Source organism: Lithobates pipiens, unplaced genomic scaffold, assembly GCF_037356315.1.
Source record: "Lithobates pipiens isolate NorthernLeopardFrog02 unplaced genomic scaffold, aLitPip1_a1.2 Scaffold_23, whole genome shotgun sequence".
Classification (NCBI taxonomy): domain Eukaryota; kingdom Metazoa; phylum Chordata; class Amphibia; order Anura; family Ranidae; genus Lithobates; species Lithobates pipiens.
This window is the reverse complement of record NW_027507785.1, coordinates 55,027,155-55,047,746: the sequence shown is the minus strand read 5'-3', so window position 1 is coordinate 55,047,746 and position 20,592 is coordinate 55,027,155. Positions and strand designations below refer to the sequence as shown.

The following is a 20,592-nucleotide window of genomic DNA, read 5'->3' as shown; positions in this document are numbered from 1 at the left end:
GGTGCCGTTGCTGCATTATTTTGGCCCCATATTAATGGAAACGCACCAATATTCTGCGCTCTCAGGAGTTGGCTCCCGCTGGCATCTCCTAACCACCAGTGACTCATCCCTGCTGTTAGCCGGGTATTCCCAAGTGACAGCAGAGTGTAAACAAAGGATCGGAGAATAAAAAAACAAATTAAAATACAGTTCCCCCCCACAATCCATACTGGGCCCTTCAGAACCAGATGAATTTCTATCCATCTAAGGCCAGCTTTAGTGCAAGCTCTGTCCACACTTATCTCTCTCTCTCTCTCTCTTTTCTGCTTCAGCCACTTATTACTTGTTTTACTAAATGCTGCTGTCAATCAAATGAAAAAAGAGAGAACACAGGGAGAACGAAAACATTTTTTGTGCAACAAAGTGCTCTCTTCCTTAAAGCAGTTGTATGCCCCGGGAAGATAAAAAAAAAAAACCCTGTAAGGCAAAGGCACAATGAGCTAGTATGCACCACATACTAGTTCATTATGAAATACTTGCCTTAGAATGAAGCGCCCGTACCACCTCCCGGTCACCACTGAGAGAGCAGAGTTTCTTCCGGGTTCGCGGCTCCGGCGCTGTGAGTGGCTGGAGTCGCGATGACGTCACTCTTGCGCATGTGCATGGGAGTCCTCTTTCCATAAAGCAGCTCCAATTTCCGGGCAGCAACCACCGAACCTTCAGAGTACATGCGCTGCTAACATCAGTGGCTGCATGCAAGGTGAATATCTCCTAAACTGTACAGGTTTAGGAGATATTCATTTTACCTACCAGGTAAGTCTTATTATAGGCTTACCTGTAGGTAAAAATCACCTAATGGGGTATACAATCGCTGTAAGCAAAAGTAGGACCATAATGACATATGTCTTGCTGCTAAGCATGCACAGCCTATGAAACATGCCACAAGGAGTAGCCACAGCTCTTGTTTTCAGCAGACAGCAGGCTGAAGTCCGCTGTCAGCTGACGCCACGGAGGTGGTCCAGGCTCGGGCAAAATCACGACAATGGAGTCGAGATCTGCTCCGCATGCCTGGACCAGCACCCGTCTCGGCCTCTCAGTGCGTCGCCGAGAGCATGAGCCGGCTGCTCCCGCCCCCTCCGCAGCCCAGCGCTCCAGTGAGCCTGTTGGGGAGCAGAGAGCTGCTGACTGTTGCCAGCGCTCTGCTCACGAGCTGCGAAAACTGAATGATCAGCAGTCTTTGATCGCTCGGTTCTCAGTGTTTGAGGCACCAGGGGACAGATTCAGCATCCACCTAGGTAAAATGGGCTTTTTTAACCACTTTGCTTACTGGGCACTTAAACCCCCCTCAGTCCCAGACCAATTTTCAGCTTTCAGCGCTGATGCACTTTGAATGACAATTGCGCGGGCATACAACACTGTACCCAAATGAACTTTTTATCATTTTTTTTCCCCACAAATAGAGCTTTCTTTTGGTGGTATTTAATTACAGCTGGGAGTTTTATTTTTTGCTAAACAAACAAAAAAAAAGATGCAGAAAAAATAAAATAATCATGTTTAATAGTTTGTTATAAAATTTTGCAAACAGGTCATTTTTCTCCTTCATTGAAGTGCGCTGATGAGGCGGCACTGATAGGCTGCATTGGTGGGCACTGATAGGCATAGTTAAGGCGGCACTAATAGGCACAGATAAGGCGGCACCGATGGGCACAGATAAGGCGGCACTGATGGGCAAAGATGGGCACAGATAAGATGGCACGGATAAGATGGCACTGATAGGGACCACTGATAGATGGGACTGATGGGCGGCACTGCTGGGCACTGGTAGATGACACTGATGGGCACGGATATGTGGCACTGGGGTGCAGCACCTTTGTTGAGGCAGATTGTGGGCACTGCTGGGTGGCACTGTGGGCACTGCTGGGTGGCACTGACGGGGGGCACTTATTTTTTAATTATGTTTAGTGATGAGGGGGCAGGTGGGCACTGGCAGGGGGCAGGTGGGCACTGGCAGGGCTGGCCGTGATCGGGACTAATGTCCCGATCACGGCCGCCGCTGATCGTTTTTTTTTTTTCTCCTCGCGCTGACAGCGCGAGGAGGAATAAAAGCAGATTACCGGCTCCGTTATATCACATGATCAGCTGTCATTGGCTGACAGCTGATCACGTGATAAGGGGTCGGGATCGACCCCTTGCACGGATCTGTGATCAGGCGAGTCTCAAACTCGCCGATCACAGGGCGCGCAGGCCGCCCGTGCACGGGACGACGTCAATAGATGTCGTCCCGGCAAAGGAGATCCGCGCTGTAGCCGTCATTCGGCTATAGCGCGGGTCTCAATTGGTTAAAAAAAAAAAAAAAGTCCATAGTTCTTTTACTGTAGCAAATGCCACTTTAGCAATAGCAGGCTACATATTGTTTCAGTACCAAGAACCTTTACCAGTTTGCCATGTCTAACAGGTTAGATTAAAAGCAAAAACACTGATGTAATTAGGCTTTTCAGAAATGCTTGTAGACATTAGCGGCATTCTTTGTAGGATCAGTGGCTCAGTAAATAGTTTAGATTCACTGCCCTGGTATTAGTGTGCAGTAGGGCCTAAGGAGGGGCAATGGCATCACAGGTATTTTTGCTTCATGACACCACTCCAAAATGATACCCCCAGTTCTAGCCTTGCTCTTGTTATGTTGAGGTCACATCACATCGGTTACACTACTAAACCTGCAGCAACACAAGAACACCACATAAAGAAAAGCAGGACTAGCGAGAGCTTGTTGTACTCCCAAAGCCTCCGTTCACTACCTGACAGGGAAATCCACCAAGTCATTTATTTTGTCCCTCCAGATAAACGTTCGGAAAGAGAAGCGTTTCAGCTGGATGATCAGGATGTTCGGAAGTCTCCACAGCATCAACTGCTTTGAGGCCTCTCTATGCTGATTACATTTAGGACAATACCTGAAAAAAAAAAAAAAAAAATAAATGAATAAATGAATACGCTTACAAGAACAGCTTTAGGGTGGTGATAAAGAACCCAATACCCAGAAATTGTCCAAATTTGAGCATCATTTGTAACAACTGGGCTCTGACCTCCCTGGAAGGTTCTGCAAACATTCACCGGCAGTCACTTGTCATTACATATGCTGGAAAACATCCCTGTCAGCAGGATCGATTTGTTTAATCCTCTTTAGCCACTTGACCAACAAAAGATTTACGCCCCCCCCCCCCCCTTCATGACCAGGCCATATTTTGCTATAAGGCAATGTGTTACTTTAACGGACAATTGTGCACATAAAACGTATATCTATTTTTTCCTAAAAAGAGAGATCTATTTTCACCTCTGCGGGGGTTTTTTTTTTTTTTTTTTAATAACGCAAAAAACAGACCGACAATTTTGAAAAAAAATAAAAATATACCAAAAAAAAAAAATAAAAAAATCTAATTTCTTCATCAGTTTAGGCTACATATTTTTGGCAAAAAAAAAATTCCCAATAAGCGTATGTTGATTGGTTTGCATAAAAGTTATAGCATTTACAAACTACGGGGTATTTTTTCTTTTTAACTAGCATTGGCAGCGATCAGCGACATTCCGACGCTAACACACACTTTTTGAGAATCGGTGGCACTAATAGTATTAAAAATGTGCACTGTCACTGTACTAGTGGCACTGGCTGGGAAAGGGTTAACATGTGGGAAGAGCAGAGAGTTAACCGTGTACCTAACCTGTGTTTTACTATACTGTTCGGGGTGCTTTTACTAGTGGAAGAGATGGAATTTACTCCCTGCTTTGCAGGGACACAAACGCCACCCCTTCCCTCCTGTCAGAACAGCGATCTGCCTTGTTAACATAAGTAGATTGCAGTTTTGTCTCTATGCCCGACGATCGGTGGGTGACGGAAGACATAAAGTACCCTATCACCGCCCATCGACTTCCACTGTGTGTAATCACAGCGCCCCAACCCCACCAGGAAGTGTCAGATCACATGATCCGGCGCACAGGTACCGCCCTGTAGCGGCTAAAGAAGAAAACATTTCTGATGAACAGTTTCCTACAAATCTATATGATCACTCTGGTGGTAGTCCTCTACAATTGAATATTCTATGTATATTTTTATTTTCTCTTTCTTTTATGTGCGTTTTGTAAAAGTTTAACTTCTCAATAAAAAGCATTTTGAAAAAAAATAAAATAAAATAAAAATAAAAAGGAAGAGAAAATCGCCAAGGATGATGAAGGAGATCGAGAAGAAATCTGAACTTCCTTTAAGTGATATTTTCTAAGCAAGAAGCGCTAATTTTAGAGCACATCTGATTTCAGAGCAGTCGGACCCTATCCTCAGTACTAGTAAAGTGCAGATCTGGGATTCTGTGTCTCTGATCTGCAAAGGCTGAGACAGAAGAGGCATCAGGGGTCTAAATAATAGACATGTGCACTGACAAAAAATGTGTTTGTTTTCATTTCATTCGTTTTTTTGCTTTTTTTTGGGAAAAAAAAAAAATTTGAATTTTTTAATTTACGAATTTTCTGAAATTAAAAAATTCAGAAAAAAAAAAAAAGAAAAATCAGTAAAATTCTAATTAATAACCAACTATTAAATTACAGGTATTGGAATCTCCTTTCAAATTTGGCTGTTAGTGAACGTAACGAATACAAATTTATCTGAAGTTACGAATTATCCGAAATAACGAATGCCGCATCTAAACAAATGGAACAAATAATAAAAAGTAATAATAAAAAGGTTTTATTATTATTAGATCGTTACGTTCCATTCGTTTAGATAAGACATTCGTTCTTTCAGATAATTTGTAACTTCGGATAAATTCCTACTCGTTACATTCACTAACTAGCCAAATTTGAAAGGAAATTCCAATACCTATAATTTGATATTTATTATTAGTTGTTTTTTTTTTCAGGTTTTCGAATTTTCAGATTTTCATTCTTATTCTTGGATTTCCAAAATTTCCAAATTTTAAAATTCATGAAATTTTGAATATTCGAATTTCCAAAATTTCGACTTTACGAAATACAAATTTACGAATTAGTCGGAAATTGAAAAATTCATAAATTTAGGAATTAACGAATTTGTCAAAATTCGTTATAAAATGAACTTGGAACTAAACGAATTGCACATGTCTACTAAATAAACCCAAGTTGTGTGTGTGTGTGTGTATATATATATATGTGTATGTATGTATATAGATTATATATATCTATACATATACCTTTGTCACAACAATTAACTTGGAGGGACTTGACAGACCTTTATTATTAATACATTTTGTATTTACTTAATTCCATCATCATATAATAACAAATCTAAAAAATAAATGTCTGGTTGCATTTTTGTGCTCCAACCAGACCCGTGTCTTATGGCATGTTTTACTGTAACAAATGGCTATGAATAAAACTTAAAGCGGGGTTCCACCCTAAAGTGGAACTTCCGCTGATCGGATCCCTCCCCCCCTCCGGTGTCACAATTGGCACCTTTCAGGGGGGAGGGGGGTGGAGATACCTGTCAAAGACAGGTATTTACACCCACTTCCAGGCATAGACTCCCGTGGGAGTCTACGCCATTTCCTGCCCTGCTGCGCTGTCTGCTGGGACACACACGGGTCCCAGTGACAGCGCGGAGAATTCCTATTGCGCTGCGCTACTCGCGCATGCGCAGTAGGGAACCGGGAAGTGAAGCCGCTTCGCTTCACTTCCTGATTCCCTCACCTAGAATGGTGGCGGCAGCAGCCAAGGGCCGAGCGATCGATCGGCCTCGGCTGCCGGCATCGCTGGAACCCGGGACAGGTGAGTGTCCATTTATTAAAAGTCAGCAGCTGTAGTATTTATAGCTGCTGGCTTTTAATATATATTTTTTTGGTGGAATCCCTCTTTAATGTGGAGCTTTTTGGACTCTTGTTCTGTGTGGAAGCAGTGATCTCTCTGCAGAGGTCTGAAATGCTCCCCCCCTGCTGAATCCCATCTAGAGCTCTCCAATCAGCAGGGAGCATTACCTTTGACTGCAAAGCTGCGATTAAAGCGTGCTGGCAGGGGACAAGGTTTTCTACTCAGGATGTGGCTGCTTTCTAAAGAACAAAAAAAAAAAAAAACCTGCAAGATTTTCCAGACTCCAACGGATTTACAATTGAAGATTCTGTGGGGGCTTTAGAATAAATGAAGATGATCAAAGACATCAGAATATGAGACTTCCACATCAAACTCACCAGGCTTCTTCTGGGGCCAGGACCTCAGGCTTAGTGAAGAGGTTGAGACACTGCTCCAAGGTGAACAGACCAACTCTAGCAGCTTCACTGGCAGACGATGGATCCTCATCGCATTCCAGATCCTTCGATTCCACCAGCACAAACTCCTTCGTGCGCTCGTTGTTCTTCCAAACCAGTGCCAGAGAGCTGTCATCAGACAGGTCCAGGACACAGTCACCTGAGAAGAGAGATAGGTGTGAAAATTGTATGCAAAGGATGTGGGCAAAACAACAGGCGCCATTCAAAAACGTATTCATGTGATTGGCCAATCGTTACGAGTTCATCTTTACACAAGGGGTATCATTTAAAGATAGGCGGATCCCTTGAGAACGTGCACGAGCATGAAACGCGTCAGGAGGGGCCTATGTGCTGACATCCCCACTCGTCCTCGTGGTAGGAGCGGTGGCAGATTATGTACATTTTTGGCCTTATTTGTTTTATATTGCAGCTTTTGTACTTGATTTTAAGTTTTACAAACTACTACAATATATTATTTAGGCTCCCATGGGTGAGCTGTTTTGCATAGTGCACGACCATATTGGGGGACCACCAGCCTACCAGGGTGAGAGGTCTCTTCATGACCTAAGGTGCATTATCATTTACTATCTGGTGAGTGTACAGATTGGTGGAGGTGCACGTGTGTGACGAATTGTTCCCAAGCACATTGTGTGATTGTTTATCTCATGCTGGATTGTTTTCCACTTTCTGGTGAGTGGTTAGACTGATCACGCACGTTGTTGGAATTATCCTGGGTTACACCGAATATTCGGTGAAATCAAGTCACAGATTCATGTAAATCTGGACTTTATGATTATTTACTTATAACAGGAAGCACTGCAAACCTTCTGTTGCTTTATGAGCATCATTTAAAGTGTCTGCCTATTACTATATTTTAATGTCTTAATTCATGTGAAATAAAAGATTTATATAAATATCACTTTGTATGTACATATGTAGAGTTGATTGTGGAAAGCAGCCTCTCTCAACCTTAACGGAGAACCTCTGCTAATAGTTACATTACGTCGGCAGTTCACAGAACATTGGCGAGGTCAGTGGGACGAGTGCACCTTGCACTGGCGAGGTCAGTGGGACGAGTGCACCTTGCACTGGCGAGGTCAGTGGGACGAGTGCACCTTGCACTGGCGAGGTCAGTGGGACGAGTGCACCTTGCACTGGCGAGGTCAGTGGGACGAGTGCACCTTGCACTGGCGAGGTCAGTGGGACGAGTGCACCTTGCACTGGCGAGGTCAGTGGGACGAGTGCACCTTGCACTGGCGAGGTCAGTGGGACGAGTGCACCTTGCACTGGCGAGGTCAGTGGGACGAGTGCACCTTGCACTGGCGAGGTCAGTGGGACGAGTGCACCTTGCACTGGCGAGGTCAGTGGGACGAGTGCACCTTGCACTGGCGAGGTCAGTGGGACGAGTGCACCTTGCACTGGCGAGGTCAGCGGGACGAGTGCACCTTGCATTGGCGGTCAGCGGGACGAGTGCACCTTGCATTGGCGGTCAGCTGGACGAGTGCACCTTGCATTGGCGGTCAGCGGGACAAGTGCACCTTGCATTGGCGGTCAGCGGGACAAGTGCACCTTGCATTGGCGGTCAGCGGGACAAGTGCACCTTGCATTGGCGGTCAGCGGGACAAGTGCACCTTGCATTGGCGGTCAGCGGGACAAGTGCACCTTGCATTGGCGGTCAGCGGGACAAGTGCACCTTGCATTGGCGGTCAGCGGGACAAGTGCACCTGGCATTGGCGGTCAGCGGGAAGAATGTCCCCATCCTCCAGATAGCTAAAAAAAAAAATCATTGGTGTCAGTGGTAGTTTATCTGAGGCAGAAATTGCTCACTGATCAAGGAACCCCTAGCAATCTCTGGAGGAACCCTAGTGGCTCCACGAAACCCTAGTTGAAAAAGGCTGATGTAAAGCAATGTTTTTGGTCAGCATCTCTCGCCATCTCCAGCAATGAGAGAATTTGTTAAGCTTGCAGTTTCAAGCTCCGTAGGCGATCACTAAGAACAGAACAAACCTTTGTCCTCCAGCTTCACCTCTCTTCCCGTGGAGTCGATATGGTAGATGAAAAACAGGGCAGCGTGGGAACTTGAAAGCTCTACTGACTGTTGGTAACCAGGGACAGCAGCTGGGGGGGGAAAAAAAAAAAAAAAAACTTAGTTTCAGACCTATGCAGTAATAAACTTTACAGACCCCCAGAGCTGCAAACAGGCCATCTTCTTGTGCTTAAAGTGGAACTCCACTCTCCAAATCGAAATCGCTTATTTTTAATGCTCATGCTGTTAGCATTAGTAAATATATAGCATAAAATATATTACTTGTCTTAACATTTTTTTCCCACATTTCTTCAGTTACTTCTTGGTTTCTTGCCTAGGTAAAATGTCATACATCCTAGGAGTCTTCAGGAGGGGAGGAGAGGAGGAGGGGTTTTCTTAGCTTAGCACACTCTCCTGCATGCATGCTTGAGCTAAGGGCAGATGGATAACAGGAAGTAAATGCTACATGAATCATCAGCCCTTACTCAAGATGGCCATGGCCAGAAATGCTAGGGGGGTGTTTTTCAAACTGATTTCTCAAAAAAAAAAAAAGGCATGGAGACATGGATGGATGGAGAAAGTTTGCTTTGAATTTAAATACTAAATTAAATGACTTTTTGGTGCTCAGATGCAGTACAGATCTACTTTAAATTGAATTGTACACTGAAACAGTGCTTGAAGGCAACAAAGACATTCAAATATATCTCAGCAATAAAGATGCATCAACCCATGTGGAATCTCTTTAGAAATGAGACAAGTGTTGCTCTGCCAGGAGACGCCACCGCATCATTTGTGTCCCTCTCCAGGCTGCAAAGGGAGGCAGGAGCAAATCTTCTCCCGCCATCAGCAAAGAAGGGATCACTGCAGCCATTGAGAACCAACCCGCCTTACCAAAAAACCTGCGAGAACGATAAATTAACATGGTGAGTACTACCAGAAAAAATAGGACGGACTCCTGGCCAGCTAGGACGGGCAGCCCACGAGAGGGGGCGGCCCTCAAGACAGCCCACGAGAGGGGGCGGCTCTCAAGACAGCCCACGAGAGGGGGCGGCTCTCAAGACAGCCCACGAGAGGGGGCGGCTCTCAAGACAGCCCACGAGAGGGGGCGGCTCTCAAGACAGCCCACGAGAGTACTCCCCCAAAAAAAAAAAAAAGAAAAAAAGAAGGTTCCTAGGGCAACATGTCCCCTCTGGAAAGAGGAAACAAATAACTGAATATGATGAGGGAACACCTTATTAGCAGAGATATGCAATTAGCGGGCCTCCAGCTGTTGCAGAACTACAAGTCCCATGAGGCATAGCAAAACTGACAGCCAGAAGCATGTAACCCAGAGGCAGAGGCATGATGGGACTTGTAGTTTTGCAAACAGCTGGAGGTCCGCTAATTGCATATCCCTGCCTTATAGGTTCTGGTGACAACAATTTTCCTGTCACCATCTCTCTCTCTTAAGGACTGTCCTGGAAAACGACTGGGACAAAAACTGTTTCTGCCAGAAAACCAGTATGCTCCCATTTTCTCATTTGGGCTGACAAAGCCGCCTCTGTTGCACTAACCTCTCACAGCTAGTGTAATCAGGCCTGTCTGATGGACTATAGGCCGCCACTCATCTCCCTCCTCTTGACATGCATGGATCAATTTTCACTCACAATGCTGCTGCCTAGAGTTCCCACAGCTTGCTTATACACAGTGTGCAGGGTGTAGTTATAGGTACCCATTTGGGGGGAACTTCCCCCTAATTTTTTGCCTCTGACCGTGATGCTTGGGACAAAAGGTCAGGGGAAATCCTACAGGTGATTGCTGCTTTTTTTCTTCCTTTCAAGGAGACTTCACTAGGACAGGTCAAAGTGTGCGTGGGGAAGGGAAGATGCGTTCTTGCAGATTCCCATCAATTTCTGTCTCGGTGACCCAGGATGAAAAACGAGAATAAATCTTCCCAAAAAAGACCTTATACCTCAGACAGCTATCCAACTCTTCCCACACTTTATAAAGCTAAACGTTATGCACAGTGCCTCATTTTACAAGCCTCAAGATACAAACCTTCGGGTTTAACAGATTTTTCATAAGTGGTTTCTTTTTCTCCCCCCGAATCAAATTCCCTTAAAGTGTCTGTGGCTTGCTCAGAAAACCCAGAGTCCGTGCTGATGAACGAGTGCCTGTCTGGGCACATCTTCCCCTGTGCACCGTCCTCTCCCGTCACCTCTGTCTGTGCTGTGTGGCAGGGAGAAGAGCCCAGGGACAGCAGAGCTGACACTCTCTCATCTTCTTGTGGCTCTCCTTGGTATGTGCAACTAGACTGCGCCATGGAGGACTCGGCCTTGTCTGCACTTAGTGGTTGTGGAGGCTGTTCAGGGGACATTCTGCCGGGGAGGAATGGAGGCTGGAACACGTTTACTGAATACCTAGAGGGGAAAAAAAAAAAAAAATACACACATTGCTTTAGGGTTGGTAATACAGTAAAAAACTGAAATTATTCACAGCACTTCACTTTTTCTACGTTACATTCTTATTCCAACAATGGATTAAAGTCATTATTTTCCTCAAAATTCTACAAATACCCAATAATGACAATGTGAAAGAAGTTTGATTGAAATCTTTGCAAATTTATTAAAAATAAAAAGGGAAAAATATCCCACGTACATAAGTAATCACAACCTTTGCTCAATATTTCGGTGAAGCACCGTTGGCACCAATTACAGCCTCAAGTATTTTTTGAGTATGATGCTACAAGCTTAGCAAACCTATTTTTGGGCAGTTTCTCCCATTCTTATTTGCAGGACTTCTCAAGCTCCATCAGATTGGATGGGGAGTGTCGGTGCACAGCCATTTTCAGATCTCTCCTGAGATGCCAAAATCGGGTCCAAGTCTGGGCTCTGGCTGAACCACTCAAGGACATTCACAGAGTTGTCCCGTAGCAACTCCTTTGTTATCTTGGCTGTGTGCTTAGGGTCGTTGTCCTGTTGGAAGATGAACCTTCGCCCCAATCTGAGGTACAGAGTGCTCTGGAGCAAGTTTTCATCAAGGATGTCTCTGTACATTGCTGCATTTATCTTGCCCTCAATCCTGACTGGTCTCCCAGTTCCTGCCACTGAAAAACATCCCCACAGCATGATGCTGCCACCACCATGCTTCAATGTAGGGATGGTATTGGCCAGGTGATGAACGGTGTCTGGTTTCCGCCAGACATGGCCATTGAGGCCAAAGAGTTCAAATCTTGGATTCATTAGACCAGAGAATTTTGTTTCTTATGGTCTGAGACTCCTTCAGGTGACTTTTGGCCACTCTACCATACAGGCCTGATTGGTGGAGTGCTGCAGAGATGGCTGTTCTTCTGGAAGGTTCTCCTCTCTACACAGAAAAACACTGGAGCTCTGTCAGAGTGACCATTGGGTTCTTGTTCACCTCCCTAACTAAGACCATTCTCCCCTGATCGCTCAGTTTGACTGGGGAGGCCAGCTCTAGGAAAAGTCTCAGTGGTTCCAAACTTCTTCCATTTAAGGATGATGGAGGCCACTGTGCTCATTGGGACCTTCAATGCTGCAGATATTTTTCTGTACCCTTCCCCAGATCTGTGTCCCCATACAATCCTGTCTTGGAGGTCTACTGACAATTCCTTGGACTTTATGGCTTGGTTTCTGCTCTGACATGCACTGTTAACTGTGGGACCTTATATTGACAGTTGCGTGCCTTTAGAAATTGTGTCCAATCAACTGAATTTACCAAAAGTGGACTCCAATCAGGTTGCGGAAACATCTTAAGGATGATCAGTGGAAACAGGATGGACCTGAGCTCAATTTTGAGAGTCATGGCAAAGGCTGTGATTATTTATGTACATGCGATTTTGTTCGTTTTTTATTTTTAATAAATTTGCAAAGATTTCAAACAAACAAACTTCTTTCATGTTGTCATTATGGGGTATTGTTTGTGGAATTTTGAGGAAAATAATTAATTTAATCCATTTTGGAATAAGGCTGTAACATAAAATGTGGAAAAAGTGAAGCGCTCTGAATACTTTCCAGATGCACTGTAAACATGTTTTCTAGACTCTCTCAACTAAATTTATCTCAACATTTTATTTTAATATTCCAATTGTATCAAATTACAGTATTTAACAGAGAGACACCATTACCTGAAGGTGGAAGGAGCCTCTGCACTAAAACTAAATTTTCCTGAGGTTCTCGGCTAGCATACATAGTGACCAAGTGATTGAGAATCACATTGACAGCTAGCAGTCGAACAAAAAAGGTCAGCAAGTAGCTGTTAAAGGAATGACATTAATATAGCTTCAGCTCGGGGCATACAGGCGTACAAGTTGCAGACGGAAAGGGGTTAAGAAGAACACAATTTCAGCTCTACCATCCTCTCCTTGTTGGAGTGGCTGACAAAAAAACATGATTCTTTGGGGGTATGAGGGAGCATAGGCAGTGCTCGGGTGTGAAAGACCAATCATCAAGCCTAAGCATTATTACACGGGGGGTGGGGTTGGGGGCACATGGCTTCCTACAACCATCACAGCACCTTGCCTCATTATGCTCTCAAGAGTCTGGAGAAGTGGGTGTTCCCAGGCAGGTTGTATTTTTTATTTTTATTTTTTAAGAGGACCACCCTAGAGAATGTCCATATGCGATAAGCCTTCAAGACAGAAATCCAATGAATGAACGGAGTGGGCAAGGGACAGTAATGCTGAGGAGGAAAGTACTGGACATCATTCTGCCAGGAAATTAAAGCAGGCCGTCAGTCATTTTTTCAACTGTCAATCTATTAAATCTTCTGCCCTTGCTGTTTTAACTTTGCATAGTAAAACATTTTTTTTTCTGCCAGTAAATACCTTATACAGCCCACTTCCTGTTTCCTGTCTGGTCATTAGCCTAGGCTTATGACATCATATACAGCTCTCCACCTCACTCTGGTGAGAGTTTGCCAGGAAGGGAGGGGAGATGAGTTATAAGAGTGCCAACGAGAGCTGCAGAGCTGGAGGCGTGCCTTTGTATGTGTCTGTGTAAATACAGGAAGTGAACAGGCAGCAGTTTCAGCTGCCCACAGTTAAAATGGCAGCAGCCAGACTCCGTGGAGGGAGATTTCTGCAGCATATATGGCAAGTACAGAATCCCAGTATTTAAAAAATAATATGCAAAGTGGCTGGAGGGAGGCGTCAGAATGGCAAAGCTGTGTTTATTACAAATTATGTGAGCAGACTGCAGTTCCTCTTTAAGCAAGCCCACGACTTTCTGCAGCTTCTAATGCAAACTGTGAGGAGCTCACAGTGTGAAGTGATATCAAAGTAAGCAATTTCAAAAGACCGAAGGGAAGGCTGCAGTTTGGCTTGAATGTTACTATTGCAGTGGTGGAAAACTGGAGTTAGTACTTACCGGTAACTCCTTTTCCGGTGGTCTTCCAGGACAGCCCTTGAGAGATGGAGCTCCTCCCATCGACACAGGAAACACATTGCCACAGTTCAAAAGGCGGTCCCTCAGGTCCCTGGTCAGTCATTCACCAAGAACCGAAGGATGGAACTGAAAAACATATAAACCATAACAGGTAATAACATTAGTACATCACTATAATCAAATAAAGGGTGGGATCGTGCTGTCCTGGAAGACCACCGGAAAAGGAGTTACCGGTAAGTACTAACTCCAGTTTTCCCAAGTGTTCTTCCAGGACAGCCCTTGAGAGGATCCCCAAGTACTTACCAGATTAGGGGGGGACCACGGCCTGGAGGACTTTCCTCCCAAAGGCCTGATCCTGACTAGACATTAAGTCCAGTCGGTAATGCCTTGTAAAGGTGGAAAAGCTTGACCATGTGGCTGCTTTACATACCTGCTCCGGGGTGGCACCAGCTCTTTCTGCCCAGGATGCAGACAACGCTCTTGTGGAGTGAGCTTTAACACCCTCAGGAGGATCTCTATTCAAGGCCTTATACCCCTCTGCTATAGCTAGCCTAATCCATCTAGCTATGGTTACTTTTGAAGCTTTCTGTCCCCTACGCTGTCCGGAAAAAAGGACAAAAAGGGAGTCTGAGATTCTGAATGGATTAAGATATTCTAGAATACACCTCCTCACATCCAATAAATGAAAACGTTCCTCTTTCTCATTTGCTGCATTTTGACAAAATGAAGGGAGGACAATATCTTGGGACCTATGGAAGCTAGAAGCTACCTTTGGTAAGAACCCAGGGTCTGTCTTTAGAATGACTCTGTCTTCTAGGATCTGTAGGAATGGTTCCCTGATGGAAAGGGCTTGGATTTCACTGACCCTACAGGCTGAAGTGATTGCCACCAGGAGAACTGTCTTAAATGTAATAAGCCTTAGGGAGGCCTCTGAGATAGGCTCAAAGGGTGACCCCAAGAAAGCTTTTAGTACAACTGCTAAATCCCAGGATGGGACTTTGGTGATTCTGACTGGCTTACGTCTAGCGACTGCCTTACAGAATCTAGCGACAAAAGGATTTTCCTGTAAGCGTTCATCTAGGTACACACTTAAGGCAGCTTCTGTACCTTGATAGTACTTAGGGTTAAACCCTTGTTTACACCTTCCTGTAAAAACTGTAGAATATTAGCCGTATTTATGTCACGGCTATTCAGCCAGCTATTAAATTTTTTCCAGACTTTTTTGTAAATAGCCCTCGTGACTGGTTTGCGACTCTGTAGTAAGGTCGCAATTACCTCATCTGACAGGCCCTTACTCCTTAAGATTTCCTCTTCAGTAACCACGCTGAAAGCTTCAGTGTGGCCACCTGTGGATGGTAAAGAGGTCCCTGCGACAGGAGGTCCTGTCTGTAGGGAAGTCTCAGAGGCGGACAATCTGTCAATTGTAGCAACGTTGTGAACCACGGTCTCCTGGGCCAAAAAGGTGCTACTAGAATCAAACAGGTTTTCTCCTTGAGGAATCTTGCTAGGACCCTCGGAATGAGATGAAGAGGGGGAAATGCATACGCCAGACTGAAAGTCCATGGAGTTTGCAAGGCATCTACAGCCAGGGGCTGATCTCCTGGGTTTAGCGAGAAAAAATTAGGAACCTTTGCATTCTTTTTGCTCGCAAAAAGGTCTACCTCTGGTTCTCCCCAGTGAGTTATGAGATTGAATGCCTCTGGGTGTAAGGACCATTCTTGGTTCGAAATCTTTTGTCGACTCAAGAAGTCCGCCTTGTTGTTCAGCTCCCCTTTCAGGTGAACTGCAGAAATGGATTCCAGATTGGCTTCTGCCCACTGGAGAATGCGTCTGGCTACCAACATCAAACGAGGACTTCTGGTTCCTCCTTGTTTGTTTATGTATGCTACAGCCGTCGTATTGTCTGAACGGACTTGTAGATGGTGACCCTGTATTGTGGGGTGAAAAGCTAGAACAGCTCTCAGGATTGCTGTTAGCTCTTTCCAATTGGAAGAAAAACATTTCTCCTCCGGGGTCCACTTGTCCTGGACCCAGCTTGAGCCGAGGTGGGCTCCCCAGCCCCAACTGCTCGCATCCGTTGTTAGTGTTGAAGTGATAGGAAGGACCCAATGAATCCCTTTGTTTAGGTTCTCCCTGTCCTTCCACCACCAGAGGGAGCGTTTTATCCTTGAGGGGATCGATACCTCCTCCTCCAGATCTCTGCCCTTTAATTGTTCTAACAGAAAACCCTGAAGGTCTCTTTGGTGGAACCTGGCCCATTGTACGGCTGGAATGGCTGCCGTCATAAGACCTAAGACCGACATTACTTCCCTCACCGTACATTTGGGGCTGCATTGAAGAAAAGATATTCTCTGCCACAGATTCAAAATCTTTTCTTCCGGCAGTATAATTTTCTGATCTACAGACTTGATCCAGTACCCCAGATACAGGCTCTCCTGTGTTGGGGTTGTCTTGGATTTCTCCTGACTGACAATCCACCCTAATCGACTCAGGCTGAGTTGAGTCAATTCCAGATCCTGAGAAAGACGACTCTCCGAGTGTGCTGTTAGGAGCAGATCGTCTAGATAGGGGATAATTGAGCCTGATTGAAGCCTCAGTGGAACTAAAGCCTCTCCGAGAACCTTGGTAAAAATTCTTGGGGAGGATGATAGACCGAAGGGAAGTGCTCTGCACTGAAAGTGGTAAACCTTTGTGTCTATCTGCACTGCCATCCGAAGGAATTTCTGGCATTCCTCCCTTATTGGAATATGCAGATAAGCGTCCCTTAGATCCAGGGTTGCCATAAATATCTCTTTCTGCAGGAGATTCTTTATGGAATAAATGGACTCCATCCGAAATCTCTTGTAACGGATGGAGCGATTCAGTGGACGGAGGTTCATAATTAGTCTGAATCTCCCTGACGGCTTTCTTACCACAAAAATGTGCGAGTAAAAACCGTCTCCTTGTTCCTGAATAGGGACTGGTGTCAATACCTCTTGATCCACCATTTCCCCTATCAGTAAAGGTAAAGCCCTGGCCTTTTCTGAGTGACTTGGAAGCTTTGTCACCAGAAACTTGGAAGGAGGGTTGCTGTGAAATTCCAGCGCATGACCCCTTTTTATTATATTTAAGACAAACTCGTTCGAGGTTGTCTTTTCCCATTGTGGAAGAAATTTGCTTAATCTTCCTCCCACAGGAACCCTGACGTCACTGGGGTTTGGGATCCTGATTGGGGCGGCTAAACAGTATGCCCCCTTTTCCTTTCCCTTTATGTCCCGACCAATGTTTTTTGGGGGTTGAACTCTTCTCTGATTTAGAGGGTTCCTTAAAGGGACGAAAAAATTTTCTTTGAAAATTTTTCTTTTTTGCGGGAAAGGTTTTCTTTTTATCCGCCGTCCTTTCTAAGGCGGAGTCTAATTCAGGCCCGAAGACTAAGTCTCCTGTAAAAGGGACGCTGCACAGGCGGGTTTTAGACGCCGTGTCTCCCCCCCAGGTTTTCATCCATACTGACCTCCTTGCTGCCACTGAAAGTGCTGCAGACTTAGCTGTAAATTTTACGGAGTCCGTGGAGGCATCAGAGATGAAACTGGTGGCCTTAAAAAGCATAGGGAAGGATTTCAGAAGCTCCCCCCTAGGAGTGCCTGCCTTTAAATGTTCTTGTAGTTGCGATAACCAGAACTCCAGGTTTCTAGCTACACAGGAAGTGGCTAGAGCTGGTTTTAAGCCTGCCATAGAGGCATCCCAGGCCCTCTTTAAGACAATGTCTGTTCTCCTGTCCATGGGATCTTTCAGGTGGCCCATATCCTCAAAGGCCAGATCAGCCTGCTTTGAGATTTTGGACAGAGGGGCGTCTAGTTTAGGATTTTTATTCCAGACCGCCTCTGGGCTCTCATCAAAAGGGAACCTTCTCTTAAGGGATTTAGGAAAGAAAACCTTTTTATCTGGTTCAGACCACTCCTTAAGGACAAGGTCAGAAAGCACCTTATGTATAGGGAAAACCCTTGCTTTCTTTTTCCCCAGAGCCTCATACATTTGATCATGTCTGGATAACTGAGTTTCTTCCTCCTCAATTTCCAGCGTATCATAGATAGCCCCCATTAGCTCATCTACTTCCTCGAGAGATAATCTATATTTTGAGGCTTTAGATGCTGCTTGATCCTCTTCCTGACCCGAGTCAGTGTCAGAGGAATCGGGGCTAATCAACGTGGGGCTAGGCTCCCTGACCATACGGGGCTCCCCTGAGCTGGGTGTTGTAAGGCATGGTGAGGATGAGATTATAGTTGTTTTACTCGTGGAGGCAGCTGCAGCTGATCCCACGTCAGTGATTAACTCCCGGAGGGACTTAAAGGTCGACGCCATTTCCTCTTTAAAGGAGCCCAAAAATTTTGCTAAAGGGGAATCTGCCTCAGATTTAAGCAAGCTTGCAATGCATTGCTTGCATAGGGCTTTGTTAGAGCCAGAGGACAACCTATTCCCACAATTAGGGCACTTTTTGCGGCCTGTCTTGTCTTCCCTTGGCATCTCTTTAGCCTGAAAATAAGAAGACAAAGGATTTCTTAGCGTCAGCACCATGTCCCTCTTAGAATCACCACTAACAAACAATCTCACTGTGAGTAAACCGCCACCGTGGGGCACTACAGGGCCCAGCCTACAAACACCACCGCTCCACCAGAGTAATAGCATGCCCAGCAGCCTACCTGGGATTGGCTGGTGCCTGTCTCCGCCGGAGTATCCTGGGGAATAGCCTCCATGGTCCCCCTCTGACGCTCTGGATCCCGCCGCTAATCCGGTATAGCTGGACGCTGGTCGGGCTTCACAGGCACAGCGCTGGCTCTCCCTCTCCTCCTTGTACCCTTAGAGACCCGGAACCGGAAGTCTCGGCACGCAGTGATGACACGGTTCCACCGGAAGTGACGCTCGGCGTCTCCGACCCCACCGCAACAAGGAGCGGAGATGGAAGGTTCCACTCACCGCTCCTGGGGGAAACCGGCGCCATTCTGCCCCTGGCCACCTCGGCACTGGAAGGAGGAGGGTAACGGGTCTGCTCCGAATCAGCTGGACGGTACCCGAGCCACAAAAAAAGGTATGGACCCAATACTGCAGCCAAAAAACAGGACCCGGTCCCTTATGGCTAACAGGTTCTCAGGCAGCCCCTGAGAGGGGCCTCCAGGTTCCTGGCAACATGTTCCTCCGACGGAGGAAACACAAATGACTGACCAGGGACCTGAGGGACCGCCTTTTGAACTGTGGCAATGTGTTTCCTGTGTCGATGGGAGGAGCTCCATCTCTCAAGGGCTGTCCTGGAAGAACACTTGGGAAAAGAAGATGCCCTTGTGGTACAATTAAGAGACATTTCACCTTGCATAACCCTCGAGAAGCTGTGCCAGGCGGGTGTAGGTCAGACGAGACTCCGGGACGCTGATTAAGAATGGATAGCCGATATTTTCAGGTCGGCAAGCAATTTTGTGTTCAGGCCAGTGAGTTTTCTGGCAGGCCCTAGGAAGACAGAGGAGATCAGTTCAGAAAAAAACAAAACCATGTGCAAGGGTTTTACTGTACAGATCATTGCTACAATCCGATAAATACAAGAACACTCACTGGTTGCAATATCCAACCCGATAGCACCTGGTACACCGCTTTAATTTCTCCTCTTCAGAGAGCTGTTTCTTCTGACATGCAGAACATTTGGTGATTGGGATGCTGGGAACCTGGGGGCGCTGCAAAGTGTGGATGGACAAAGGATTAACATGCATCTATGTCTAATTCATCAAAGCAATTAGTTTCAGTACACATGTTCCTTATCTTCATTATGTCACATACAATTTGTAAGTCCTAGTGGTACATATAACTTCTCTGACAATACTGTGAGGGTTATGATGTACTTTATAATGTACAGCACAGTGTATAGAGTCTAACATACTGCACCAAATACAAAATGGGGAAGTCCAGAGTACACTGCATCCATCACAGAGTACAGAATGCAGAACGAACTGAGCACTCTAAGTCCAGCACAGTGTATAGAGTGCAACAGTCTGGAGTACGTCATATACAGCACAGTGCACAGAGCTCTCTGCCTGCAGCACACAGACTCATGTGAGAAGTGTGGGTGTAGGGCTACCTCAAAATGTATTTCCCAAGCATCAGAATGGTGAAGAAAGGGGGATTTAGGTGACTTTGAACGTGGCATTGTTGTTGGTGCCAGACGGGCTGGTCTGAGTATTTTTAAAAAACTGCTGATCTACTGCGATTTTCACACAACCATCTCTCGGGGTTTACAGAGAATGGTCCAAAAAAGTGAAAAATATCCAGTGTGCGGAAGTTGTGCTGAGGAAAATGACTTGCTGATGTCAGAGGAGAATGGGCAGACTGGTTCCAGATGTTAGAAAGGAAACAGTAACTCAAATAACCGCTCGTTACACCCAAGGTATGCAGAGAATACCATCTCTGAACGCACAACACATCGAACCTTGAAGCAGATAGAGCAGCAGAAGACCACACCGGGTGCCACTCCTGTCAGATAAGAACAGGAAACTGAGGCTACAATTTACAGAGGCTCACCAAAATTGGACAATAGAAGATTGGAAAAACGTTGCCCGTTTTGATGAGTCTGGATTTCAGCTGCCACAATCAGATGGTGGGGTCAGAATTTGGTGTAAACATGAAAGCATGGATCCATCCTGCCTTACATCACCAGTTCAGGCTGGTGGTGGGGGGTGCAATGGTGTGGGGGATATTTTCTTGGCACACTTTGGGCCCCTTAGTACCAACTGAGCATTATTTAAACACCACGGCCTACCAGAGTATTGTTGGTGACCATGTCCGCTGAGCAGGTGGACCCCAACAGAGCCCACTCCATGTGGAAGGGGCCTGAGAGAGAGGCGCTGAGGCCACTATTGGAAGCGCAACAAACCAATGAAATGCTTTCAGATGGCCACTACATAAAAATTAAATGGATTACCATGGACAG

General features: G+C 45.7%; 1 protein-coding gene across 1 annotated transcript in view; it reads right to left on the bottom strand.

The window, feature by feature from the left end:
* USP19 (ubiquitin specific peptidase 19) overlaps window positions 1-20,592 on the bottom strand; it is a gene marked incomplete in the record, with an annotated part of 118,715 nt that overhangs the window by 35,534 nt on the left and 62,589 nt on the right. Inside the window, 6 exon segments of the mRNA XM_077451658.1 lie at window positions 2,775-2,927; window positions 6,180-6,396; window positions 8,244-8,354; window positions 10,300-10,661; window positions 18,984-19,121; window positions 19,224-19,342. Of these exon segments, the coding sequence (XP_077307784.1) occupies window positions 2,775-2,927; window positions 6,180-6,396; window positions 8,244-8,354; window positions 10,300-10,661; window positions 18,984-19,121; window positions 19,224-19,342 (1,100 nt within the window).